The sequence below is a fragment of the Platichthys flesus genome, chromosome 7 (genome assembly GCF_949316205.1).
Source record: "Platichthys flesus chromosome 7, fPlaFle2.1, whole genome shotgun sequence".
In the NCBI taxonomy this organism is placed as follows: domain Eukaryota; kingdom Metazoa; phylum Chordata; class Actinopteri; order Pleuronectiformes; family Pleuronectidae; genus Platichthys; species Platichthys flesus.
The window spans coordinates 24,273,081-24,300,614 of NC_084951.1; the positions used below are offsets into that span (position 1 = coordinate 24,273,081).

The 27,534-nt window shown below is 48.3% G+C and overlaps 1 protein-coding gene across 1 annotated transcript in view; it reads left to right on the plus strand.

Annotated features, from left to right (window-relative positions):
- The first annotated feature begins 1,422 nt into the window (after positions 1–1,422).
- The window catches only part of itga5 (integrin, alpha 5 (fibronectin receptor, alpha polypeptide)), a 33,461-nt gene continuing 7,349 nt past the window's right edge, over positions 1,423–27,534 (plus strand). The window contains exons 1-25 of the mRNA XM_062392045.1: positions 1,423–1,857; positions 10,683–10,813; positions 14,605–14,705; positions 15,216–15,339; positions 15,484–15,545; positions 16,002–16,047; positions 16,139–16,264; positions 16,353–16,397; positions 16,579–16,622; positions 16,852–16,908; positions 17,447–17,499; positions 17,657–17,865; positions 18,141–18,332; positions 18,428–18,473; positions 18,782–18,895; positions 20,162–20,217; positions 20,635–20,792; positions 20,957–21,094; positions 23,477–23,544; positions 24,808–24,958; positions 25,082–25,174; positions 25,801–25,880; positions 26,016–26,096; positions 26,202–26,307; positions 26,629–26,787. Of these exons, the coding sequence (XP_062248029.1) occupies positions 1,655–1,857; positions 10,683–10,813; positions 14,605–14,705; positions 15,216–15,339; positions 15,484–15,545; positions 16,002–16,047; positions 16,139–16,264; positions 16,353–16,397; positions 16,579–16,622; positions 16,852–16,908; positions 17,447–17,499; positions 17,657–17,865; positions 18,141–18,332; positions 18,428–18,473; positions 18,782–18,895; positions 20,162–20,217; positions 20,635–20,792; positions 20,957–21,094; positions 23,477–23,544; positions 24,808–24,958; positions 25,082–25,174; positions 25,801–25,880; positions 26,016–26,096; positions 26,202–26,307; positions 26,629–26,787 (2,643 nt within the window). The 5' untranslated portion in view covers positions 1,423–1,654. The remainder of the gene's footprint in view (positions 1,858–10,682; positions 10,814–14,604; positions 14,706–15,215; positions 15,340–15,483; positions 15,546–16,001; positions 16,048–16,138; positions 16,265–16,352; positions 16,398–16,578; positions 16,623–16,851; positions 16,909–17,446; positions 17,500–17,656; positions 17,866–18,140; positions 18,333–18,427; positions 18,474–18,781; positions 18,896–20,161; positions 20,218–20,634; positions 20,793–20,956; positions 21,095–23,476; positions 23,545–24,807; positions 24,959–25,081; positions 25,175–25,800; positions 25,881–26,015; positions 26,097–26,201; positions 26,308–26,628; positions 26,788–27,534) is intronic.

Consider the following 27,534-nt stretch of genomic DNA (forward strand, 5'->3'; position numbering starts at 1 on the left):
AGCTGTGAACCCCCCCCCCCCCCCCCCCCCCCCCCCTGGATCCCTCCCATCAGTCTGGTGAAACCTTGCTCCCCTTTGTCGGATATAAATACGAGCAGCACTCGACAGAGAGAGTTCACGTTGCTGCTGCGACCGAGCCAAATTTGGCCCCCGTGTTCAATCCCAGAGGCCTCGAGTGAATCAGCTAAACCAACAGTCACTAATTCCAGCCGGGTCTGGACGGGTTTATTAAAGGTCTCGGTTTCTAGTCGAGCAGTTGCTTTTCACGGCCCTCAACCACTTTCCCTGCTCTGGTGTGACCCAGAGGCAGGAGCACCAAATCCTCCCACAGCATCACCGCCGCGGGAACACATAGTGTGTGCCCGAATCAGATGCGACGCTGTAATTAGATAGAAATACATGTGGATCACACATTTAGTCCCAAGGGAGCGTGATGAAGGTATAATTAGAGTGGAGCAGATAAGTTGCGGCTTTGTTGTTCCACATTCGGGGTCGTGTATTTGAGGCGGATGATATTCCCGGTGAATATCAAAATATAAACACCGAACTCTGTTATTATCATTATTGTTTGTGTTATTATTACCTACGCCATGAAGTGTCCATTTGTGCGTTGGTGGGTTTGTTTGCTTCTAAGATTACACTTCACAGATTTTCTTGACTCTTGGGTGGAAGGGGATGTCAGGGAAGAACCCAGGAAAATTCGTTATGGACCCAAAATGTTTTTCTGAAATGTCTTCAACCTTGTGAGAAAGGGCGTTTTTCAACATTTCCCGAGGGAATCGTTGGTGGAATCTTGATGAGAAGAATCTGGCACATTTAGGGAAACTGATGAGTGTGTGAAATTTGGTGCAGCCTGTTTCGAATTTAACTTCGTAGGGAATGTGCTCTGCTGCCTTTCTAGTTAATAAACACAAAGTTGGGGTTGGTGCTATCAGTGGATACAAAGGACAGACAGCGCTTCACCACAGTTTGAATTCCTGACTTATCAGTGAATGGAACCTCAAGGGAGAGAGATCCACACGATTATCAAACCATGGACAGCAGAGGCCTTTAAACAGCTATTGGTTGGACATGTGGAGGTTCATTGAACTTTCCATCATCTCCTAACACCACTCATTCTCAGTGGGAGGGTCAAGATAACTGGGAGATAAAACCAAAAGAAGGGTTATGGATTCCAATGTTTTCCTTTGGTTAATCATCTCAGTGGTGCAGATAAGAAAGCCTTGGAAATTAAAACTGCAAATGTGTTTTACCCTCGTTTCTAAACACACAGTCTGAGATAATGCATGAGAAGAGCCCCTCTGCAAAGTTTTTTTCTTCCTTTCAGGGAATCACAGGCTCCTCCTCTCCCCAAACTCTGTCACGGCTGTGGGAACTCCCTGCTCCGTGTATGCCGTTTAGGGGAGCGGAGGAGGCGTGCGCCCTGAGAGACGCACGGAGCCAGAGGCACAGTGAGGACGCACAGAGGAGCTGACGGAGCGTTAATGAGACACTGGGCCAGACTCACAGGGATGCAGTTTGTAGTCACACTCCACCACTGTTCTCAGGTCTGATCTGTGGAACTCCAGAGCGTGGACACTGGGACCGTTCCCCCTCCCTCTAATTTTGTTTGTTTTACAAAGCAAACTTTTAGTGGATTAATTTATTCGCAGAAATGGGATTGGAACGGTTTTGCGCAAAGACGCCGAGGATGGCGGCGCGTCTCTCCCGCTCGCTGCTGTGTATCGTCGGGCTCTCGCTCACCCTCTCCGCCTGCGACGCGTTTAACTTGGACGTGGAGAATCCAGCTGTTTACAGCGGAGCTCCGGGGAGCTACTTCGGATACGCCGTGGACTTTTATTTGGCCAATTCCTCCAGGTGAGTTTCTTTTACGCACGGCTAATATAAAGGTTGCTTGTAAGAAGAGTGTCTCGGCATCGAGCTCCAACAGAAGAGATTTGTTTATGATGACATCTGGGCTTTATGGGATTCATAAAGCCCAGATGTTTATGAATCCATCTGGGCTCCTCGTACCCGGTTGTACATGAGTGTGAAACTTTCCATTGGTTTATATCAGAACATCCACAAATCCCCCCTGTTAAAGTTACAGAGCAACTTTCCAATAGGAAAAGGACGAGATGGTCTTTTCACTCGGACAGTAAATCAGGGTTTTGAGTGTTTACTCTGCCTTTTGGAAGCATTCTTTACGCACAGGGAGTGTAACCCACTGTAATTGGATATATAGAGGAAATTGCATTTATGTTCTGGATGACTCCTACATGAAAGCCGGGGTAATGCCAATAGACAAGAGTGTCTGTTTCATCAGGGTAAAGGAGGAACTTAGAGACACTTTAGGAACAGACCCTCAAATCCTAATCCAATTTTCGAAAACGACATAATTCTGACCTCTTAATCTTCCCCTCGCTCGCCCCTTGACTGGAACCCACAGCAGTCACATCTTACTGGAATGAGAAGTCGCTGCTGATTGTGATGGTTTCTGGCCCAGTGGAGCTGGGATCCCTGTAACACTCAGTGTGCTGCTACAAGCCCAAGCATTCTTCCTCAAGAGATTTTGGCACCAGTCAGTTTTTGGACTTTACATCATGCGTGACATGCCTGTGGTCAGGTCTAATACCCCGGCCGTCTGAGGAGAATATAATAGTGTGAGACATGTTGACTGTCCTGGGAGCATGTTTGTCTTTGTAGGAGCTGGGATACAGTGGGAAAGAAAAGCCAGGCATGGGTTAACCCAGTCCCTGACAGATTTGCATTTGTGTAGACTGGTGGGTTGTGGACCCAACCCTGTAATCGTAATAATCATTAAGAAAAGGTTCTGTGGCCGCAGTCAAGGTTCCTCTCAGACACGATCAGACTTCCTGGCTGAGACCCCGTCTGCTCTAACGGTGTCTGGGCCCACCGTTTAACCAGCCGGCATGCTGGGCTCTGAGAAAGGGCTTTGTGCCGAGTGGGCCGCCAGCAGCAGCTCTGGTTTCCCCCTGCTTCTCCTCCCTGCTTCCCTGGACGACAGCCTCTCAGACATGGGGAGATTTCCCCCCCTCTCTTCCCCCTGGCCCCCACTGTCTCTTTAAAAGCCTGCAGCCATTGCTCTTCATGTCTCTTGCCTGAGAAGCTGGGCCTTTCAGGAGAGAGCGGTATGATTTAGTATGTGAGGCTCGTGTGCGTGGACCCCACTTTTCTCTCCAGCATCCCCCTCCTCACTTCCTCCCGTGCTGATGTCATTCTGCAGAGCTTTTTAATTCATCGTTCCCTCCGACCACCCCCATCATCTCTCTTTGTCCCATTAAGCATGAGGCGGAGTGGACCTCATCTTGCTAATGACATAATGGGAACTTTTCTACACTTACACAGGAGGAGATGAGACAATGGTTTGAATGTGCAGAGTAGGAACAGCGTCTAAATGTAGCTTCCCGCCCTGTAATTTCCCCCGTGGATGATATGTGTTCAGAAGTCATGTGTTAAACAAAACAAAGTACGAGAGAGCAGCTTCGAGAAGGTGAATCGTGGCTTTATCTTGCCCACTGCATGTACGTGACACGTTTCATCCACAGCTTCTTAGAAAACCTATCAGGGGAGTCCTGAGGTGAGTTTCTGTTATCTGCGGGTTTTGCTGCCACATCATCTCGACCCACGCTTTGGAGACATGCACGGGGAGGTGGGGGAGAAGCTGCTGTGAGCTCGGCTCCGACCCCATGAGTTAAAACACTGTTGTCTGGATCACAGGTTAGACCGCAGTGTTGTTTGACAGAAATGAGACTGATGGTAGATATAGATGTAGAGACAAGGGAGGAGAATATTTCCCCTCATCCATAGATGGCTCTGCCTGCAAACACAAAGGCCCCCTCTCTCCCGCTTCGACATTCATCTCTTTGACAACTGAGTTTGTATGTGTGGGTCTGTCGTGCCCTTCGGCCCGGCGTAATGAAATTAAGTTTGGACACTGGCAGACGGCCCACCGTGGAAGAACGCCCCAGGATAGTGTCTGTGAACCGCGTGACGGCCCCTGTCAGAAGCTCACAGGAAGGGCAAGAGGATATATGGTCCCCTCTGGTGTGTGTGTGTGTGTTATTCCACATTGAGAGATGATGAGCTGCGTAAAGTCAACAGTCACTCACACCCTCCCCAGCATTCAGGGCAGAGCCCCGTCTCCCTTCAAACGCTTCATAATCAAACACTGACTGACTCTGCTCTGACTTTCCTCCGGTGCCAGGCAGGGATGAGGGAGTGGATCACAGCGAGATAGAAAGGGTCAAAGGTCGGGGGCTGTAAATAATAACAGACCTCGCCTGGTGAGTATGAGAAGATGAGGCAGCCTCTGAAAAGTGAAGGGTGGTTATGTTGTTATGAAATATGATTCAAAGCTCCCCCAGCATTTTGTTAAACTTACATGTAATCACCCGTAGACTTTTCTATCTACATCAATGTGAAACAATGGAGGATGGTCTGATGGAGAGAGTCGTATGTTCCTGGTACGGATGGTTGGGCCATGACGAGCACATGCTGGGGTCAGCCGGTCCATGTGGGTCACTCTCCTGAAGTTTACCCTCTCAAACAGGGTTAGGGTTGAACTAATATTGACATTGGACCCGGGGTCTCCTCTGGCCACTAAACCAGCCGTGTTCACTCTGTGTCAACAGCGAGGTCCCTCTCCATATATGATCAGTCTCATTTCTCTTATTGTTTTCATTGGTGTCCTTTTACTGAGATCAGACCCCTGAAGTGTTCGAGCTGTAAAGTGCAGCTTGTATATTTGGACGAGCGTTGCTTCATCCAGGTTCTTGTATTTGCCTGCAGACAACAGGGATCTTTTTCTGATGGCAGCGATTGTTGACTGTTTTTAATCTGAGGAACTTCAACTAAGATTTGTTTCTTTTTTAATTGACTGCTTCAATTATCTGTTGTCATATTTTGTATGCCGCCCTGAAGGCTCAGAGGAGCCAGTAGGTTGGGAACATAAGTGTCTGTTGCTGTAAAGGTCAGTAAGGATAAACTTAGAATGGCTTCACTGCGTCTGTCTCGAACATGGAGTGCCTGTCTAACTGTCACTGGTTTTAAATAAAGAGCCTGTGTGGGTTTTGCCTGAAGAAGACGTCAGTGTGGATGGTGACAGTGAGTTTTAAAGGGCCTGTGAACCCTGCTGTCACACCAGTGCAGTACTGGTTTGGGAATGCCCGCAGGACGTCATGTCTACTTTGGAATGGAATGGCCCATCGGTCAGGGTCGTCCTGACTCAGACTCTGCTAGATTTAATCTATGACTGCCAGAAGGCCTGGTTTGTTTTAACCCCGGGTCAGAAAGTGACTCACATCCACGGTAACTTGATAAAGGCTTTTCTTTATACACCAGTAAGCGTATGACGCCATGGTCCAGTGGCGCACTACTGGCTCAGATTCAAATTTGCATCACTTCTCATATGTGAGATGGAAATAAGATGTGACCTCCATGAATGTGTGTTTGTATGTATGCATGCATGTGTGGGTGCGGCTGGGGATTGTGGGTGCACAGACAAAGTGTCTGAACAGCTGCGTCAACCCCCCACCGGCGCATTTAATACAACAGCCTCTCTATACGGAGGTGAGAGGTACGGACCCCCTGACGTGGGCATTGTGGAGCGAGGTGTGAACCAGCGGCCGTTAAACTCCCTGCAGGAGGACTTTAGGGAGGCTGGGGGGGGTGGGGTGGGGGGGGTGGGGAGAAGCTCTGTATGAGAAAACACATGGAAACAAGTCATTCTACAGCAGCAGCAGGAGGATGCTTACTCTATTTTCTTAGTGACACGACACGGTTGGTTGGTTTTGACAAAGCCGCTGCTGGTTTTCACACATTAGCTGTAAAACATACGATGATATAATACAGTTATAAAAGGACGGCTACTTGCTGAAAGGCTGGAAAAACAAGGAGTGCAGAATCCACAGGGGTCTCGACTTTCTAATTCATTTACCAAACTCAGAACCCCCGCTGCAGAGTCATGTAAAATCTTCACCTCCAAACTGTGTGACGATAAACAACAGTATTTGGCGAACCAGGCTAGCAGCACTTTTATTTTGAAAGCCACCTGTTGCTCTAACACTAGACACTAAGGGAATGTAGATTTATATTAGATTCTACGCTTTATTTATGCTGATTCAGATCTGCTTTTAAAACCGACCGTGGCCTGTGGGAATTCAAATCTATAAATTGTTCTAAGATATGTGACTTGCTCCAGGCCCGAGCAGCAAGATACACAGATCATACAGTACCATCTGAAAATGTGGCTTCAGCTCAGCACAGTAGACCGTCTGTAGTCAGCACACGCCATCCCAGCAGGCACTGCTACTCTCATCATCTTCAGTGTCCTGGACAGCAGCACAGAGAACCCCAGTGTGTGTGTGTGTGTGTGTGTGTGTCTGTGTGTTTGAGCAGACGGGTGTCCATATGGCAGCCGTACGGAATCAAACAGCTCCTGTCTGGCCTTGGCTCAGGGAGGACATGCGACTGTCGGTGTGGCTCCATGTGGTCTAGAATAAGTCATCACATACCACTTGCACTTCTCATGTCGGCCTTTCAGCTGATCTCACTCTAAGTGCCCACGCAGGCTTTGAAAAGTCAATATTGCCGCTGTTGGATGATGTCATCCTGCATCGCAAGCCGTCCATTAATTTGCTGAACACGTCAAATCACCAGTTCAGCTCCACATTTCCACTCTCAGCGATCCAGGTGTCATATAATTTTGCTGCTTAAGTGATTCCTCAGAGTCAAACCGGGGGGGGGGGGGGGGGGGGGGGTGTATTTCACTTTATTCCGGCGTCCTCTCTCTCCTCTGCAGGAAGGAGAGCGGTGAAGGTCAAGAGCCGCCTGTGGCTCCTATCAAGTCCCTGCATCCGAGTTCCTTTCACTGATATGGAACCACTTCAGCGTTTGAGCATGTGTTGATAGCTCCGTGTGAACTCCATGGGTCAGCGTGCATGTTGTACTCAGGTGCTGCGGAACCCTAACCCCCCCCCACCAGCCGTTTTCCCTGTGCGCCTGTGCCGTATCGTTCCCTGAGCCGTGTTTACGACTGCAGATGGTGACTGTAGCCGGCACTGGCAGCCTGAACAAATGTGCATGTGATTTTTCTTCCCCCCCCCCCCCCTCTCTCTTTCTAGCGTGAAACATTTATAATAGTGTTCAAGTGACATCAGCATTTGCAGCTGGGTGGAAGACTATTAAATGTGGAATGGGGGCGTCGAGGGAGTGGTGTGTGTGTACTTGTGTGTGTGTGTGTGTGTGTGTGTGTGTATGTGTGTTTCTGTGTGTGTGTGTGGGTATGAACAGGAGGGGGCAACAGAAGAATTTGCCCCCTCCTGTAACCTCATCATAAACCGTATTAGCCTCGGCCACTCAACATAGCGTCCCATCAGCAAGTTCCAGGGCTCTGCATCGGCCCTAATTTCTCAAGTCCACATAAAATATGGTTAGAGTCTGGCAATTATGGTGCGCTGAGGGATTTCCTCCTCTTGATTGCTTGAGCTTCAAATAAGAAGTAGAAAAAAAAAGCAGTCCTCCTCAGTTGTGTACACATTCCTCACTCGCAGCCCCAGTCACTTACTGTAGCTTAATTAATGTTTAATTGTGAGCCGGGTGGTGGAGGTCATTAGTGGCTGCAGAACGGCAGCTGGTGGGGTCGACCGTGCGAGACATGGTGAAGCCACTAATGCTTCTCGAGCCACAACTCCCCCCCCCCCTGTGAGGATATTGCTCAAGTGTCTTGGGTAATGCATTTGCTATTTTTCCGTTGCAACATGACAACCAAGCCCAAGCAGCCAAAAACATTTCAGTGTTTTTGGCTGTGAACTATTTAGGAAAGTGTCAGGACACAGCCGCTATGTGTTTCATGGAAACCGGTGTTTTCAAACTAAAACAATTCTCAGACACGCCTGAAAAACACACATCATGTGACCCCTCACGTACACTGGACATGCGGGGGTGTGCACTGGAATCACATTGTTAAAATGCAGAATGTTAACAGTACAACAGCTGTTAAGCAAAGACAACAGGCTCAGCGATGCTTGTAATTGGGTGTCCACACTATGTTCCACACTGGTGGCCGGGGCTAATGCCAGTTGTGGGTCGTGGGGTCATGTGATAGGAGCCTGACAAATCAGAGAAGGTTATGTCGTGACCAAAGATATGAAATCGTTGTCAACAATATCAGTTTTCGTCCCGTTATGTCCCGGAGATTTCAATCTGAAATGGGACGAGGCAGCGTTTCCACAGTATCGATGCGTTTTCAGATGTATGCAGTCGTTCAGATGTAGAAGAGATTTGTATGATTCTCTCGTAGCCAAAACATTCCCACGAGCAGCGCTGGAGTATTGGTGCGTCTGAGAGAATCAGAAGTGCTCTCCATTCCTTTCCATTTACACACTGAGCTACATCTGTCAGTAAGGCTTTCCTTGTCCCCGCCATGATCCCTATCAAACCTGCCATGGTGCTGATTTCACTCCCACCATCAACAGCCTTTTGTCTGGAGACCCACTTGGTTCTCGACCCGACCAGCACGTCTGTCCTTCAGCTGAACAGCTGAGTATTTCTCACCCCCTTCTAATTGCATATATTTGCATACCCAGCCCCGGAGGCCTTACTTTTACAAAGGAATTTGTTATGCAGCAGTCAGTCGACTGCGGTTAGAGCTTCATTAAATGCTAATGATACCAAAGCTTCTACCTTTCCAGTGCTTGGCCAGCAGATAAGGAGAAAGGGTGGTGGTGGGGGGGGGATGCCAGCTAGAACTCGACTGATCCTCACCAGATAGAGACCCATTAAATGCTAATTCCTCCACATTCACAGCACTTTCAGATCGCTATCAACGCACGTTTGTGTGTGACCGTGTCTCCCCACATCTGCATGTGTCTGTGCAAGGTAGTGAAAATCTGTCTCGACCGCGGAGCCGCTGATTAAAGCACGATCTGCTCGTTTGGTTATATCCTGTGTTTCTTCTTTTTTGAAAAGCCGCCATGGCCGACTCTGTCTGGCCTCGGTTCAGATCAGATTAAACAAAAGATGCTGCGGCCTCCAGTTTCCTCGGCCTTGTTATTGTGAACAAGCTGTTTATTGCGTAAATGAGCGTTTGAATTTCACAAATGGAAGCGTCAGCTGAATAAGACTTCGCAAATTCATCTTCGAATGTATTATATCGTGGGCTTTTAGGTGATGAGCGTTTTAAGAGTGTGGTCTGTTGATTTGTTGAGTAGTTCTCGTTTGCTTGGATGTTTGTGCTTCAACGTTCAGGGATAGAAAGAAGAAGAAGACCCGGAGCTGAAGGAAGCCGCTCTGCGATTTAGATTATCGTACAGGTGGAGCTCCGCTGCTCCGCTGGGATGTTCCTGCATGCGTCTGAACATGTGGTCAGGAATAAAAGGGGGGACACTGTCTCTTGCTTTCCAAGTGAGACCGGTTTGTTTCTCTTCCTCCCTTCCAACAAAAACCAGGAGTTTCTGTTCCACATTTGGAATTGGCCTCAGACTGTATCTCTCCTGAGGTATTGAGGCCACGGTGACGGGGTAATATTAAAGTAATACCTTCTTCTCTGGGGCCCTTGTCCTCCCACAGATGTGTGGTTTACAAACCGTGGATCATGTGATGATGTGAGAACTTTCTCCTGACCACCAGCAAACCCTGGGCCATTGTTGTAACATTTTATTTCCACAAGCCATCTCATGATGTCTTGTCATACGAGGTAATAGATTGGTTCAGTGGGATTAACTGTTGTGGATTACGGGGTCTTGGAATATCACACGGTTTAGCTGTTGGACTCATGGTGGCTCGTTCATCTTCCTCTGGACACCGCTGAGTCACCACCCTCGGGGGCGGGATGCTAACTAGCCGAAATGTAAACTTTCATGCCCCATTGGAAGATCTGGGACAGGAAAGGGTGTGCTCTTCCTGTCCTGGAGGCCCCTAGACGATGTCTGGTCCCAGTGGTTCCATGCCTCCTTTACCCACATCAGTGCCAGCGACTGTATCTGCGATGCTTGTCTGGTCAAGTGGTTCCAGAATGAAGTAATGGCAAAAAAATCCGCTCCGGTCAAATTATCCACTGGGGGATTTTTAACCATACCCAGCATCAATGTATAATCGCTGTCTGCCTTCCTCTCCTTCATCTGGGAAGTACATCTTTGTTTTTTAGTCTTGAAACGCACCTGTAACCTCACTGGTTCACGTGTCTGTTGAAGTGGTTGGTCGCCCTTCCTGTAGCTGTAACAGAGCAGCTCCAAGGACGTGGATGTTGAGTGTGACAGCTGTAGAAACAAGAGTGTGACTCCACTTAGCCCGACTGCTTTCTTGTTTTCCTATTGAATCTGCCCCACAGGGCCTCCATGTGTGTCCGACTGCACTGCACTGAGTGTGTCTGTGAATAAACCGTGCACAACATGTCAGAGGAGCAGTTCATTGTTTGAGATTATGCAAAAAATATATCTGCTGCAGCCGGTTTTAATGTTCTGCTTCTGAGTCCCACTGAAGCTCGCTGAGCAGGAAAATGTGCAAACTGCATCATGTTTGAAGCTGTTGAGTGGAAAGCAGGTTTTAATTGAGGCTAGGCAAACAACCTAACGAAGCTGAGCAATGGTTTCTTGAAGAGGTTCAGATTTTATAAGCAACCGGCTTTGTGTTGTAATGTTTGATTCACAGCACGTGTTCTCTTTGTGTCTCTTCCCTCACAGTGCAAGCGTGGTGATAGGAGCTCCCAAGGCCAGCACGAGGCAGGTCAATGTGACAGAAGGAGGATCTGTGTTCTACTGTCCGTGGAACCACAACCAAACGGATTGTCACACCATCGACTTCGACACGAAAGGTAAGCCTCTAGTTTGACACGCAGGCAAACAGTGGATTCATGTGGTGTTGAGGGGGTTTGACCTTTCAGGGTTTTTAAATGCCACTTGGAAATAGAAGCTTTATATTTAACTCTTATTGTGCTTCAGGACAATGAACACACAAATACTTTCTTTGTGACTTCTGATCCAACCGATCAGACCCGGATACAGTCTCATTACATGGTCGTTTGAGAGGTTGAGAAACTGAAGATGCCGTTTGAACCCTCTTGAAAAGGCCGAGCTTTGTTTTCCACTGCTCTGTTCACTTGTGAAGCCATCGGAGCATTTCCCTTCTGCTCCTTGTGTCAGCAGCAGACCTGGATCGGGCGTCAGTGTTCCACTCCACTGATCTGTTGTTGGCTACATGGCTCCCGGACTCGGGATGATCCTGCCTTCCTGTTTGTGTCTGCTTTTTGGGGATGAAAAGGATAATGGGCTGTTGAAGAGTATTTTTTTTTTGATGGGTACTCCTTCCTTCCTCCAGGTCGTGTTTGTCTTGCCTCTGCCCAGGAACTTTAGTGAGATAAGCAAGCAATAAACAAATATGTCAGACAAAGAGAAGCAGCTGACAAAAAGGATCCAGTTGGGTCGGATGTAGGTAAAGTAGCTTTGGGGAACATGAGGAAGTGCGCGAGGGTCTAATGAGTGGATTCTTATTTCAGGGTGTTGACAGGGCGTCTGTCAGCCGGGTCCGAACAATGGTGAAGTGAGGAAAGGGGCAATTTGGAAACACAAAGACTGTGTAGTAACTTGTCTTTTAGATCGAACATGCCCTGAAAACACACACTTGCACACTCTTGCACGTACGGGGACGTTTAACGCACAACTTTTTGGCGTCTTTCCTGTGAGAAATCACAAGCTAGCGTTGTGAGGAGCCAACTTAAATTTACAATCCGTGATGTACAGTGGGGAGAAATATTCCACTGAGTGTTTCACAAGCCTGGTTTAACAGCGTTCCTTCATTGGACGCCGCGGCCTGATACCTTCTTTTTTTTTACACTGTTTTCCTTGCAACATTACAAATGTGCTGCGCATCCCTCTGCGCTGGCTGGAGGCTACAGGGAGTGATGTCATGGAGGAGGTTAGTCCCCCGGGTTGTCTGACAGCGTCCTTCAAATATTATTTTTTTTCACACAGAGCTTTGAAGCAGCTGATTAGAGTGCCAGAGCTGGTTCGACATCTGGATCGTGGCCCAGCGGAGGAACACTCAATACACAGACATCTGCATGCAAATGTGCCCGGTGCCAAACAGCTGTTAAATGGATGATATTTACTGCTGCAATTCATTTACTGTAGCTGTGACGCTTCTCTTTGCCAGTCCGGATAGTAAAAGCAAGAGCAATAAAAAAATAACATTAAATGATGATGCTGGCGGTTACATATTTTTTAAAACTTTTTCCACTACGGATGCTCGAAGAAACGAGTACTGCCACATTACTTTTATCCTCCACCGGAGTATCGGTATCTGATATATGGCTAAAACAAAGTGGTGTCGTCGGCCTCAGTATCTGTCGGTGTGTTTGAGCTCTGAACCCGCGGGCCACAGACCCTCTTAATTAGCCGGCCTAATTGGGTCAAAGTGGCCAGAGGCCCCCTCCCATCCACTTCCTCCTCCATTGAGATAAGAGGCTGTCTATGGATCTGGGAGGAGGAGGAGGAGAGGGTATCGAGGGCGGTAGGGAGGGTGTGAGAGGGGCACATACAGGATGGGAGGAAGGGAGGGAGGGTGAGAAGGCCAGAGGGAAGGGCGGGGAGGGGGGGGGGGACCATAGCCCTGTTCCTCCGCTCTGTCCCACTCTGGTCTCCTGCTGTCAGTACTCCCACAGGGGCGGCTGATGTGATGAGTGAATTTGGCCATTTGTCTCTTTCCCCACTGACACACACACAAATACACAGACACACACACACACTCAATGTGAGAGGCTCTAACCCTGCTAATGGCTGTCCTCTCACACACAGTTCAAAGGCGGGGGGGAGTGTATGGATGCAGTCCAGACCCCCACGCTCCTCTGCTGTGTCCCACGGGGCCCTGGCACCGAGTCCCATCGGCACGCAGCGCTGAGCGGCCTCCCAACGGAACGTCCGTCAGAAGACATGTTGTCTCTGGCTTCCTCTCTTCTCTGGGTTTTCATCCCAGAGCGTTTTCACGTGACTCCTTCAGACAACAATCCGAGCTTTTCAGCTGCATTAGAGTGACACAGATCCAACGCTAGAACGAATGCTGCCATGTGAGAACTACGCTCAGCAACTCTGGGCGATTACATCACTGCCCTCCCATGATTTTATATAGTGACATATCAAATAACTCAGTATGAATCACAAGATGACGTTTCTGCTGCCAGTCCTGGTTGCATCGCTGCAAAGACCGAATATCGGCACCGTCATTGTTCAACTTCTACTTTTCACCGGCAGCTTTACATCAGCCTTGTCCAAACAAAGACCCCTGAGTTAGGAAAATATTAAAAAGGTGTATGCTTTAAGAGAAAGTGTAGCTCGCTGCTAAGGTAGATAAGTTAAGGTAACATGATTATAAGGAGCCGTTTGAAGCACTGCTCATGTTATTGCCTGTATGGCTAAAGCACTTGTTTTCACACATGGACTCACCGCGTTGGGGGCAGGGCCGGCTTCTGGTTGGACCACGATGAATAACTTCAGCAGGAAAGCCCAGACATGGAGATTAAGCAGAAATACAGGCGGGTTATTAAAAACCTATAATCTCTCTGCTTACCGTCTTGGGGCGAGGGGAGGCCGAGCTCCCTGAAAGCAAAAAGGAGGGAAAGCGTTGTTTGGACATGGAGACTTGGGGCGAGATAGCGTAAGAAAAATGAGTAGAGCGACGGAGATAATGTCGAAAGTGAAAAAAGGGAATGAGAGAGAGAAGTGTGTGTCTAAACAGAGATTACTGGGAGGTTGCTCTACGAGGAAGCTGAGGCCAGAGTGTGTATGTTTTCCTTGGAGCCCAGCCTCGCCGCTGTTTCCATAAAGACAAGGAGCAGCCCCTTCACCCCCAGCTCCAGGCTGCCTAGTTGGCTGGGAATAGAGACCCAGGGGCGGGCGGTCATGGAGAGAGGAGGCCTGCTTTCTTCACATCCACGCGGGTCACGATCTCTTGTATCAGGCCCTGAGAGATGCTGCGCTGCTCTTTTGCAACACAACCCGTGGTTTGCAGGAGGTCTAGCAAGGGAAATGTGTGTGAGGACTGCACAGAGGTCAGGGAGGAGTGGTTCCTCAGCCCTCACATTTGCACTTCCCTCACAAATGCCAACTGAAATGTCAGCCCTCGGTGCGGCGTGGGACGTAACATCCCTGCCAAATCAATTTGTTTGGATTTCGTTCTCCGTTGTAACATCTGTCTTCCAAAAAAGTTGCGTTTAAACCCGACTCCTCCGACCATCTGTCCCGTCACCTGCTGCTGTCATACGGTTGAGGAGGGAGATCAGCGTGAGCGGCCAGGTGGTCAAACAGAGTGAAAGGTCACCGAGGTTAAGCTCGGCCAGTCCAAACTCCCTATCTGCCTCGCCGTGGCGGTGTAGCAAATACCGATCTGTTCAAATTCTCACTCTGATCTTTGCATGGAAAATCGTCAAACTTCATTTTTACAGCCTGCTCTCTTCCAACTGTCCAGATGTTTCCAAGGACTTGGGGAGGCAGGGGGCGGGGGGGAAGGCAGTGTTAGGATTCTGAACGTCCAGCTGAAGGAATGCATGTTCTATCATAGCTGCTATAAATCACTCATTGTCATTTTTCCTTGTGTCTTTTTTTTCTCCTGCAGGGGATCGCACTATTTCAATCCAGGACTCAGAGCAACAGGTTGATTTCAAGTCCCACCAATGGTTCGGCGCCACCGTGCGCTCCCACGGTGACACAATCCTGGTAAGGGGACCCTGGCAGGGAGGATTCTGGGGGATGGGGAAGGGAAGGGAAGGGACTAGGGTTTCGGTTCCACTGCTGCTCTCCACTTGTTATGATAAGGACTCTCATTGAAGTCTGCTCTCTGACGCTCGGCTGTGAGAAACCTCCCACCTGAACAGACGTCTCAAGAGGAACTCTGTGGACGCTCCTCTGTAGAAAGTTGTGTCTCACGTTACTGTCTTCCTACTGTACAGTTTTCATCATTAAGAAATGTTTGGTTCCCCCCCCCTGCGCCCCCCTCACCATTACATGAAAGTAGAGCCGCCGGTTGTTTAGCCCGATGGCCCTGGTAGTGACCTGGGTTGAGTTATCAGTTACCTTGCTCCAGATGTACCACTGACCCCAGCCCGGGTGTCCTCCTGAGTTCAGCAGGGTATTGTTGCAAGTGGAATAACATCACCCTCCTAAAAGCTCACCCTATTTATCATGACTTCCCCCCCCCCCCTTTCCTCCCCTCTCTGTGTACCCCAGGCCTGTGCCCCTCTCTATTCTTGGCGGACTGAAAAAGACACCCCCCAATCTGACGCTACAGGAACCTGCTACCTCTCCGTCCACAATTTCACCAAATTCGTGGAGTATGCTCCGTGTCGCACAGGTAACGCCTCACCTCCTCCAATCGGAGCTTAAACATTGATCAGGGATTCCTCTTGGAAGTGTCGACAGCTGTCCTTCCTCTACATGGGAGATCGATGAGGGAACATTTTTAATAATTCATGAGGCATCTTTTTTCTTCTTTCAGAGATCAGTGAAGCTGGGGGACAAGGGTACTGCCAGGGAGGATTCAGTGCCGACTTCACAAAGGTAAGAACATTCTTACTGTTTGCAAACGTCTGGCAACAAATTAGCCTCTGCGGGCAACGGAGAATATCTTGTGGCTTCTGGTGCTGACAGCAGATATCTTGAAACAGACTCCATCACTTTTTACAGTCCGACTAGATTCTTTAATCTCATGAGTTGAATGTTTCTCCTCACAAAACACACACAGTGATACTTTTCGTAGGTGTTCTAGCTCCAAATGACATTAAGGCTAATCTCCATTAACAGCTCTTTTGCTCACACAGGGTTTTTACCTGAAGGCAACCAAGCTAAAAACAAAAACCAGAAGGCTTTCAACCCCAAAAAACTGGTCCCTCACCCACAGATTATTCATATTTACATGTAGAATCTGTCTCTAGAGATAATCACAGAAACCCAGGACAATATCGTCTTTTCTTGTCATTTTAGTAATTTGCTGGATTTCTTTCTCTAATCTTTCAGGATGGCAAAGTGGTGTTGGGGGGGCCGGGCAGCTACTTCTGGCAAGGTAAGTCAGACACGCTAACCAGCGTTTTGAAAATGTATGTCTATTTCCAAGTCTATTTACACATTCATACTTTCTGTTTTCTGTACTCTAGGTCAGGTGATTTCTGCAGCCAAGGAGGACATTATCAAAGCTTACTACCCAGGTTACTTCATGCAGTCTGTGGAGGGTCAGATCCAGACCAAACAGGTCCACTCCGAACATGACGACAGCTACCAGGGTAAGAGATAAATCCACATTCACATTCTCCTCGACGTGTTTGCCTTGCAAGCTGAAGATGACCTCTGTGCTCCTTCTGCTTTTTACAGGCTACTCTGTTGCTGTTGGGGAATTCAGTGGTGATCAAGTGGAAGGTAAGTCCATAAATTATGGAGTTACACAGCAATGCAAATATTACAGTTGGAGTAAACACAAACCGAAGTCATTTGCAGTATTTTACATGATTATTGAGCTGGAAATGTCATCACTACAGGAATTCTGTGCCGTGTGTTTTCCCTCCTAAATCTTTGCTTCATCTCTCTGTGCACCTTTCAGATTTTGTGGCCGGTGTTCCAAAAGGACTCATGCTTTATGGTTCGGTAAGAAAGCTCCATCATCACAGTTTTTTGGCTTTCGTTTGGGTCCTTTTAGAATGGGAGACCTGGGCTTTAGACTTGGGACCGATGCAGGAAAATAAAAAGTTTGAAAGCAGCCTTACTGGTGTGATCACAGTGGGAATTATTAGTGCAGCGAATTCCATACCAGAGACTGTGCTTATATTAGAACCAATAAAAAAGATGTTCACCACATGTGGCTGCTGTCTTGCAGGTGTGTATTCTGAATGGTACAGATCTGAAGGCCATGATTAACTACACTGGCGAGCAGGTGAGTCTGAGAACTCCTCCATCTTCTCCTTCATGCTTCAGTCCCTTTGTGTTTTCTTTGCTCGACTCCTCCTGAGAGCTCTTAATTTGTTGAGTCGGTTTAAGCGAAATGAATTTCCTTTGCCTCGCTCTCTGAACTCGACTTTGGTCTCTTTCGTGGTTTGCAGTGAACCTCGGGTTTTTTGGGGGCGAACATGCAGATGGTAATTTTGTACAAATGAGTCTGGGGATAGAGAAGCACTGAGCTTGTTTGAACAATCATGATTTACCCAGCTGGATAAATAAAGATCAGGAGTGAATCTGTTGCAGAGCACGCTGCTTCTACAGCGTTCTTTACAGCGTTCATGACAGAGCTGGAACAGACACAGAACCAAGCTGGGGCCAACCTGTAAAACCCATCAGGCCTTTATGTTTCCTTCCAGCTTTTCTGTATTCTAGTAATGCAGAAAGCACGTCTGAAGATCACACCAACGTGACTATACTTTATGATGTTAATACCTTTTCATTTGCTAAAGTCAAGGAAATACCTTTATTTTCAGATGGGGTCATATTTCGGCTACGCAGTGGCAACGACTGACATCAACAGCGACGGGTGAGTCGCCCCTGGGCCGGTTTTTCTCACCCTCTGTGTCTTTCTAAAAATAACGAGTCGATTGAATCCAGATTGGATACCACCAACAACTCATTACAGCCGGAACCATGTGTCCGATCCTTAATGAGTTTGTGGGATCTTCCTCTGTGGTTTCCAGGATGACTGACCTACTGGTGGGAGCTCCCATGTTCATGGTGCGGGGCTCTGACGGCCGCCTGGAGGAGATGGGCCGGGTCTATGTCTACCTGCAGCGTGGGCCCCTGAGCCTGGAGCTGCAGCTGCCGCACATCACCGGCACAGAGGCGTTTGGGAGATTCGGCAGCACCATTGCACCACTAGGAGACCTGAACCAGGATGGTTTCAATGGTGAGGACAACGAGGGACTGATTGAATTTATGAAACAAATCAAATTAGAATCATGACCAATTTGCTCTTTTATATAACTTCTTGCATGTGAATTCATTTTTACTGAAAGGAAAAGGTCAGGATATTTTTTTTTTTGATCAACCTGATTTTGCCATTAGTATTTTTCCACAGGAGAAAGATCTCAACAAAGATCTTTACATCTTAGACATGTGGTAGATCCATGAAATCTAAATTTAAAAATCGAATGCGTTTCCTGAACCTTTGTGCTTTTGCAGACGTGGCCATTAGCTGTCCGTTTGGAGGGGACGACCGGCGGGGACTGGTCTACATCTTTAACGGATACTCAGAAGGACTCAGGGATAAGCCATCTCAGGTGATCGTCGGCCAGTGGGCTGCTGGAATGATTCCCGCCAGCTTTGGGTTCGCTCTCAGAGGCGCTAAGGACCTGGACATGAATGGATACCCTGGTGAGGGACTCCAGAAGTTTTTTATGACGATAAAAGACCTTTTTTAACCTTTTTTTGTTTCTACATTTTCTAATTCTTTTCTTTTGTCTCCTCAGATCTCATCGTTGGAGCTTTTGGTGTCGATAAAGCAGTTCTCTATAGGTATGTTGATTGAACTATATACTGTATGTTTATATATATAGTTTAAACTGTGCTTCCAAACTAGGATCTTAACTAAGCTTAGTTAGACTTGAAACGGGAAAACAGCTAACCTGGTTTTAGCAGCACCTCTAAAGTTCATTCTTATTAATATGTGGTATCTATTATTATTATTATTAATCTGTTTAAAAACAGATGTGATGGGGTTCAGGATGAGAGAGTGGCATCTATCTGCTCATCTCACCTTCAGGAAGGGAATTGACATGCAGGAAATATGGAAATGAACTCTTTGACCTCTCCGTTACCCACAGATCTCGGCCCATAGTGAACACCAGTGCCTCTCTGACCATCTACCCCACCATGATCAACCCAGAGGAGAAGAACTGCATTGTCACCAGCGGAAACACCAGCGTCCCTGTTTCCTGGTGAGTGGTCGCTACCCACCACTCTGTATTTGTTTTATCCAACTGCAAAAAGATCAGCCCCCCCCCAAATACACAAACACTGCTATCCTGGCAGGAAGCTCCGATAAGGAATTTCCTTTCCATCCGCAGTCACGTTATTCATTTGCTCTTATCTGACCTATATTCCAAAATGTCCTCATATCACAATGTTTCTGTTGAGGCGCAGAGACGTAACCTGCTGAATGGCAGCATTGTCGGCCCCGTGTCTTTTGGCTTCCCCCAAATGGGCACAGTGTGTGATTCCAGAAGAGGGGAGAGGAAACAGATGACTGTTGCTCGCTGCTCAACATGGTTGACACTGTGCTCATGTGTCCGCCCCCCCCCCCTCCCCTTCTCCAGATCCTGATCCATAAAGGAAACTCTTGTATACACATTTGTCTTGATTATGCTACGTTGCCTGGTGATGAGGAGTTTTTTGGTGTGGGGGGTGCCAGGAGAGCACTGGGGATAATGGGAGGGAGTGTGGGTGGGGAGGGGCGGTAAGGTTTTTTCGGAGTTGCTTTGAATGAGATATTGTTTGGTGGTGGAACACAGCTGGGAAACATCAGGACACGTAGACTGTGTGAGCGTGCGCACACAGCTGTGCGGAGACAGACCGACACAGGAGTACACAACGTTTGTACAACTACTCAAATGGAGTCCTTGTATTCTTTGTGTCTTTCTGTCTCGTTTTTCCACTTCTCTTCCATTTCCTGGGTTCTTTTCCCCGACACACTCTTGCTTTTGTTTTCCCAACTCTCCCAGTTTCTGCTACTTTACTAGTAAAAGGGACTATGGGTATTGGGGGGGTTGCAGGATTTTGGACAGTGTTGTGCAGGCTGATGTCATGGGAGCGAGCTAAAGGCTTATATAGACAGCCATTGACTGGTCAGCACTGTAACCCGAGTCGTTGCCCAATTTCACCCTTTCTTAACTCGGCTATTCCTTTGTGTGCGGCGTGGTCGCCGGCTGGAAAACGGAGACGCAACGGTTTATCTGCCAGCGTGTCTCCGAGCATTTGGCTTTTTTTTTTCTTCATATTAATCATTGTATTCCCATTACGCCCTGTGTCTTGTAACATGAGCCGTGTAAGGAGCTGACACTAGAGAAGTAGAGCAGGAGAGAAAGTGGAGGGGAACAGGCGAGGGCAAGTGAGGTGTCTTCTGTGTGCGCTTTGTTTAAACTGAATCTCTGCCATCGACTAATATGCTTCCCTCATCATGTCCTTGTCCCCTCCGTCCAAAACAGCGTCAACCTGAGTTTCTGCATATCTGCTGATGGGAAGCACCTACCAGACGTTTTAGGTGAGCCAAGAAGTTTCCTGCATTTGCTCTTTATTACAAGTGAAGAAACCTGTCAAATAATAGCAACACCGGTGAAAACACTGGTGATGTTTTTAAATCCACAACGATCTGTAGGTTAAAGTGCTTTGGCAGCTGATGTGAGACTGAATATCTACTGTGATCCAACTTAAACGATCCAGCCTCTCGGTTTCTTTCTCTATCAACAATCCCCCGTTATCATCTCTGACTCCTTCCTCTGTAACAAACTGTTCCCTGTGTGCTTATGTTAAAGTTACACTGCGAGTGCTTTGGGGTATTTATGGAGGTCAGAGTATTTATGGGGGTCTTTTCTTTCCCTTTTTTTTCAAGCTGTCATTAGGGTACTCCAGTACATTCATCAGGCCATGAATGCTCATTTGTGTGTGTTATGCGTTCCAGATTTCCAGGTGGAGGTGCAGCTCGACAGTCACAAGCACAAGCAGAAAGGTGGCGTGAAGAGGGCTCTGTTCTTGGACTCCCAGCTGCCCGTGCTCCAGAGAAGTGTGAGGGTTCGCCACGGAGAGCGTGTCTGCAACCACACAAAGATCTACCTAATGGTATGCCCCCTCTCTACCTAATAAAAAACCCCAATGAATGTGATGGTACATTCTGTGACGGAGACTTGATTACAGTCATAATAGAGTATAGATCCATGGCTGGGGTTGTTTTCCTGGTAGTTTTGTTTTTCTTCAAACCCTGATTTGTGTTTCTTTGGCTGCAGGAAGAGAAGGACTTCAGGGATAAGCTCTCCTCCATCTATGTGGCCTTGAACTTCAGCTTGGATCCCAGCGCTGCAGCCGACTCCCGGGGCCTGCGTCCCATCCTCAACTATCAGACCACACACGTCATCGAGCAGAAGGTACATTCCCTCCATCTTCCACCCAGCACGTTTAACTGAACCCAGGAGTGATGCACAGAACTTGGATCAGCATATAGATAGTGGAGCAGTGTTCCTCTGATAATGAACATGTGGTTCTTTGATTGCTCAGGCTCACGCTCTCTGAGCCAATGATAAGAATATCCGCCACGTTGAGTAATGGCTTCTCACATCACCTGCCAGCGACTCACCAGCTCCCCCCTGTCACTGATGAAAGACTCAGTCTGTTCTTTCTAATCTGCATTCTGAACCACTCCACTGGGACCAGGTCCAGACTGTCTGGAAATCGGTTTCCAAAATGAAAATGTGAGGCATATGTAGAGTGGAGTGTTTCCCTGTACCAGCCCTCTTTCTGCCTGGCTGTGTAACGGTACGTAGGTGAGTCCTACCAGAGCTGGGGGGGGGGGGGTATTTCCGGGTGGGGCACAGCCGGGCTCTTTGCCCATCTGGTTGAGATTTTTTGGCAGTCCTCCAGGGCTCCTCAGGCAGCGAGTGGAGCTGGCTCAACATGTGGGCATCCTTTCAGCTGTGGCACAGCGTGCACCATATGTGAGCTCAGCCTCAGCCACCGGCTCAGAGCATTTGGGAAATGGCTATCAGCTAAATTCCCCCCCCCCCGCCCGTTCTCTCCATCTCAAAACTTCTCTCAATCCTCTTCCTCTCTCGCTCCTGCTGGATCAGAACTGAACCCGGCCATTGATGCCCTTCATAGATATTTACAGCTGTCGGCCTCAAACAGATGTGGCTTGTCCAAGACCTTGAAATGAGCCTGAGCTAAAACATCAACTTTAAATTGCCCTAAAAGAGAGCGAGCAGGATCTGGTATGTGTGTGTAAAGCAGGAGAGGGAGAAATGCCCGGCTGCCAACACATCTCATTAATCTTCCTGTAGAGTGTGTGAATGTATCAGAGCATAAACAGACCATTATACCACTGGCCTTGATCAGACGCATGATGTCCTATTGATTTCCACATATGCTGTGTGAAAATCTGTGGCCGGCCATGTAACATCTCAGTGACTCTGCCAAGGTCTCCCTCTCTCCGAGCTGCAGTGAGAATGAGATATGGTTTATGTGCTCGACACGGCCTCCTTCTCTCTTGATGCATTCCACATGTTCCTATGGAGAGTTATGGCATCACGACGGCCCATTAATTACCTCGATTCTCAGATCCTGAACGAGGAGATGCGTTTGTTGCAATAAGCAGAACTGTTTTCAGTCCTTGTCACATCTTTTGGGAAATTTGAAATGGCTGAAACTGCCTCAAAGCCCCCGTTGTTCTTCAAATAACAACATCCGACCAAATAAGTGTGACTTTGATTAATGGGCACACGCTTATTGGCAAGTGAACATGTTGATTCCACTGCCGGATGCTTGCCCTCACTTTGTCACATGTCGATATCAGTGGTGATGTTGTTGATCAGCTGCGATGGGCCTACTTGTTGTTTTCGTGGCCTGTGCAGGCGCATGGACCCGGGTGCACATGTGGCCATGTTCACGTGGTGGTTTCAATGGTGTCCATAATTACAGCCCCTGGATGGTGTAATGACAAGGGGGGCGTTCGGCTCTCTTTAATCTCCTCCTCCATTTCTATTTATTATCCTCATCGTCACACAGTGACAGTCGCAGCGGGATGCAGTTTAGTGATCCGCAGGCAGCCCCCCCCCGCCGCCGCCCGCTCTGCCACACGTTCAGCGGTCGCTCCACTTATCCGCCAGTGTTTCTTTTTCTTTCTCGTCTTTCCCTGCACTGTAATCTCTGAGCCTCCACATCTGATTTCCAGGTCAACAGAGATATCCTCTGTCTCAGAAGGTTCCTCTGGGATGCAGCAGGCTTCCCCTTTTCCATATGATCACACGCCGCTGTGGTTTCACTGGGGGGCGTAGCGTGTGGTGGAAGCGTGGTCTGCCACATGTCACTGTGATGTGGGGCGCTGGCAAGAGCTGGCAGCTTCAGGCTCAACTCGGTGCGTCCTCCAGCGAGGAGTCCGGGTCTGACTCCGTTCATCATCTCCTGCTCTCACGTCTCGAGTGCGAGGGAGTGTGTTCAGCTGGTTCAGCGTGTCTGCGTCGGACATGATGACCTCACCGATGCTGTCATCATGTCCCCCTGAGCCATCACATTGTTTTGTTTGACGTGCAGGTGATGATGTGTTGTAAATAAGAGGGAGTGCGGTGCAGGTGTGTGTTGTGGGTGGTTATCAGGAGGCCGGGGGGTTGGAATGCATTAGTCATAGAACCACATGTCGCATCTTGCTACACACATCCTGTTGTCACCATTAAACACACATCTGATTTATCTTGTGTGCGTAATCTTGTGAATGGAGGCCCCTCTTAACTGTCCTATCCCCCGATTCCTTCTCCTAGGCTCAGATTCTGTTGGACTGCGGAGAGGACAATATCTGTGTTCCTGACTTGAAGCTGTCAGTTCAAGGGTGAGTGTGTTCACTTCCTTATGTGCTCCCTAAAAATCAGTGACCTTTTCACCTCTTTCTACACAGATGGGACCGTGGAAATTGCAAAAGCATAAATACATCTGTTTTTGTTGCTCTGCTGCTTTGTTAAGTTTAGCGATGCAGGGGGGGGCTATTAATAGCCACAGTGCTGCAGCAGCGTCTCTCTGAAAACAGGACGCAGCTCTGCTCCACAGGTGCTGCGACAAACAGCTAGAGAGGGAAACACAGTATGAGATGAGAAGGGATGGGTTGAGGTGGAGTCCCAGCCTCGCGCTCTGCCCACCACACTTTGATTCGAGCAATCTGTTAGCATTTTCCTCAAAAATAACAGCCTCCCTGATACTCCCTTCTCTGCTCTGTCATTTCCATCTCAAAATTCCTATATTTATCTGCCATCTGCCCCCATTTCTCTCGATGCATGTCTGATCCATCACTCGTAGAATAACCTGCTGCGAGCGCTGCGGCGTCCCAGAGACTGGGATCAGTGCAGGTAAAATAAAAACTGGATTTTTCCGTCTGCTCTGCAGCAAATTATTAGAGCCTAATAGTTTTTAGGGGAGCTGATGGGATGGGCACGGGTTAATGGAATTTCAGTAAAAAACGTATCCATCATTCCTGCACTGTTGATTCTTCTATTCCGCTGCCAAAGCACATAACCTTGCAGACCGAGCGTCCCTGTGGGAACCTTTAAGGTTTTGTGGTGTTTTCTAGTTTTCGGCCTCTGTTTGGTTTCAAGAGTGCACTGCCAGTGAGAGAATCAGACGAAGGTTGACTGTCAGGCCGGCGGAGGATCAGCCTCAGAAATCCTCCCTCTCTCCAGTCTCCTGCTTTGCCTCATGAGCTGTAATTAAAAGCGTGTGTGTGGTTGCTGCACATGGCATTTCCCATTGTTCCGAGCAGAGAGAGGTGCAGGCAGCGAGAGCAGGAGAGAAAAGGGAGGTGTTGTACAGTCCTGTATGACTTCATTCCCACATTGGAAAAAGTTAGAATTTAATTGGGGGGAGCTTTGTGAAATGGATCCATTAGATAATTAGCACGGCTCTAAACATAATAGTTAAAAAAAGCCTGAACATTATGAGTTTCATTAACAGTTTATGGCCGACTGCGACTGCCAGCAAACACAAACACAGAATGTCATTGTTTCCTCATCGTACAGCAGATCCCTTGTTGGTCCTGACACTGTTTAACCTGATAATGGCCACATTAGTGATCAGGTCTCTCTCTCTCTGTCTGGCTCCTCAGGGACAGGAAGGAAGTCTACCTGGGTGACGACAACTCGCTGACCTTGACCTTTAACGCCCGGAACGAGGGCGAGGGAGGCGCGTACGAAGCCGAGCTGTACGTGGTGCTGCCTCCTGAAGCTGACTACAGCGGAATCGCTCGCAATAATGAGGTGAGCAGCAAACTGCACACAGAGCGAAAAGCTACAACTGCCAGGTCCTATCTCGGGACTTTATGTTTCCCTGATGTGTTTTCCACTGCTGTAGTTTGACCCACGTGTTCTCTTGGTCCCCAGAGCCTGACGCAGCTCACCTGCAGCTACCTGACCGAGAACCAGACTCGATACCTCAGCTGCGATTTGGGAAACCCGATGAAGTCTGCTACCAGCGTAAGAACACCACTTCCTCATTGGTACTGTCGCATGTGACGCTGAATTTCGAGTGTATTTTGAATTGATTTGTGGTTCGACGCCCCATCGTGGTTTCCTGCCGTGTTGGAACAAGTCGTGTGTCATCCTCTCGCTGGGAGGGAACAACACAGGAAAAGTCTGTGTGTGTCAGGAAGTGTTGTGACACGAACCACAGACGCCATCTGTGCCCTCGGCTCCCCGCAGCGTTTCCCTTTTTAATGACGGAGTCACGAGCTGGCATGTGTTTAATAGGTCTGTAAAGGGAGACTGTCAAAGACGTGTTAACTGGGAGAGACAGACAGATTTATCCCATTAAAAAGAAACTGGTTGTTGTCACATAGTCTGCTCAGAATTTAGCATTATTCATCTTAATTGACTTGAAGAGATTTAATTAATTAATTAAATGCAGACAACTAAAATAATAATGCAGAATTTTGGTGCATGCCTATAGAGTGTTCCATCTATGTCTAAAAAATATTTTACAACCTACACAACTCACTCGAGGAAAGTGAAAAAAAGGAAAAGTACTCGTGGAAAATACTGCTAAGACCAGGACTAATAATGAAGGATTATTAATAATGAATGTCTGGTCTTTGTCTTTGCAGCTGTGGGCGGGTCTGCGCTTCACGGTGCCGCGGCTGAAGGACACGCACAAGAACGTTCAGTTTGAGCTGCAGATCCGCAGGTACAGCTTCATGTGAACCACAGAGACACTGGGAGTTAATGGGAAAACTCGTGGATTCCCATCCAGCTGTCGTGACCTCTCATGGCTCTCGAAGGTTGTGAGCTAATCAGAATCTCTTTCTCTTTGTTTTCACAGTAAAAATGAGAATAATTCCCACAGTGAGGTTGTACCCTACAAGCTGGAGGTGGTCGTCCAAGCTGAGGTCCTCCTGCAGGGGTGAGCGGAGGTTTCGGATTTCCTCATTTGAACCGAGGGGAACTTTATCGAGTCTCCCGGGCCACTCGATACATGTTGTCACACCTCCGCTTCTCTTTCTTTCAGGGTGTCTCGACCAGATAAGGTCTTCTTCCCGCCGGCCAACTGGAAGGTGACCAAAAACTACGGGGCGGAGCAGGACGTGGGGCCCGCGATGGAACATATCTATGAGGTAATCAGCCAAAACTGTGCTGAGTCATTGGGTCGGAGCATTGTGTTGGGAAGCAGATCATATGTACTGTTCGTAAAGTGACGCAATTCCCCGAGACAGCGGCGAAGGAAAACTAGTCCAGTATGATTAATTGTCAGGCTGTGTCAAATCCACTTTCACCCCGGTGACGATAAGCAGTGCTCGGCTTTTGAACAGCCTGTTGGTAGAGTAAAGGGATATGTCAGATTTTAAAGTTTCAGAATGGGGGGGAAGGGGGGGGGTGATGTGTGGAAACTGCAGCTCACTTGTCTAACTTTATTTGACCTGTTTCCAATTTTCCAGCTGGTGAACAACGGGCCCAGTCGGATCAGCCACACCCTTCTGGAGCTGCGCTGCCCCCTCAGTGTCCAGGGCCACAACCTCCTCTACCCTCTGGAGTTCTCCACAGAAGGAAACATCAACTGCACCGCCGACAAGAACATGAACCACCTACACCTCAAAGTGAGTGGAGCAGTTTTCAGACGTTGAACGGCGCAGGATGTGTCGCACGACCGGGGTCTGGACTTTCTCCAGAGGTAGATTCTCTTCAAAAGCTCTCTTGACGTTTGTCTGGAAACTCTGGAGAAGCTCTTGAGGAAGTTCTGTAGAAAGCCCGGTTGCTCTCTGGAGTTTAGTACATTTCTAAAAAGCAGCTTAATATGCAGATGTGCACAGACGCTCACCTCTCAGGGTCGAAATGAGGAAAAAATCTGACAGCGAAGACCTCCCACTGATTCCCAGTAAGACTTATGATTAATGGTTCGCTCGCTGCTGGGTCCACAGCGACCTCCCACCTCCTCCACCTCCTCCACCCAGCTCCACAGCCCCACCCAGGACACTTACACTACCAACACTTTGAAGCTACAGATCTTCCCTTTTGCTCTGCACAGCTTGATGAACACACTTACTGATGTTTGACAACCCGTGATGCGCCCCCCCCCCCCCCCCTCCCCTCTTTAGACCAAGGGGTATCTTTAGGATTCTGTGGGCAGAGCATCCAGTTGTTTGTGTTTACTTCTGAAGCTTGACAGATGTTGAGCAGGGCCATGAGGGGTCAATCCTTCTTAGCTAATGTTTTTATTTCCACGGGAATCCATGCGTGGCCGGGCTCACATGCTTCTGATTAATGACAAAAAGCCTCAGGGTCATGCTAGCGTTAGGTCTTATATTGACAGAAAGGGTGGTGTGCTCTTCTGCCTGGTGTCTGCG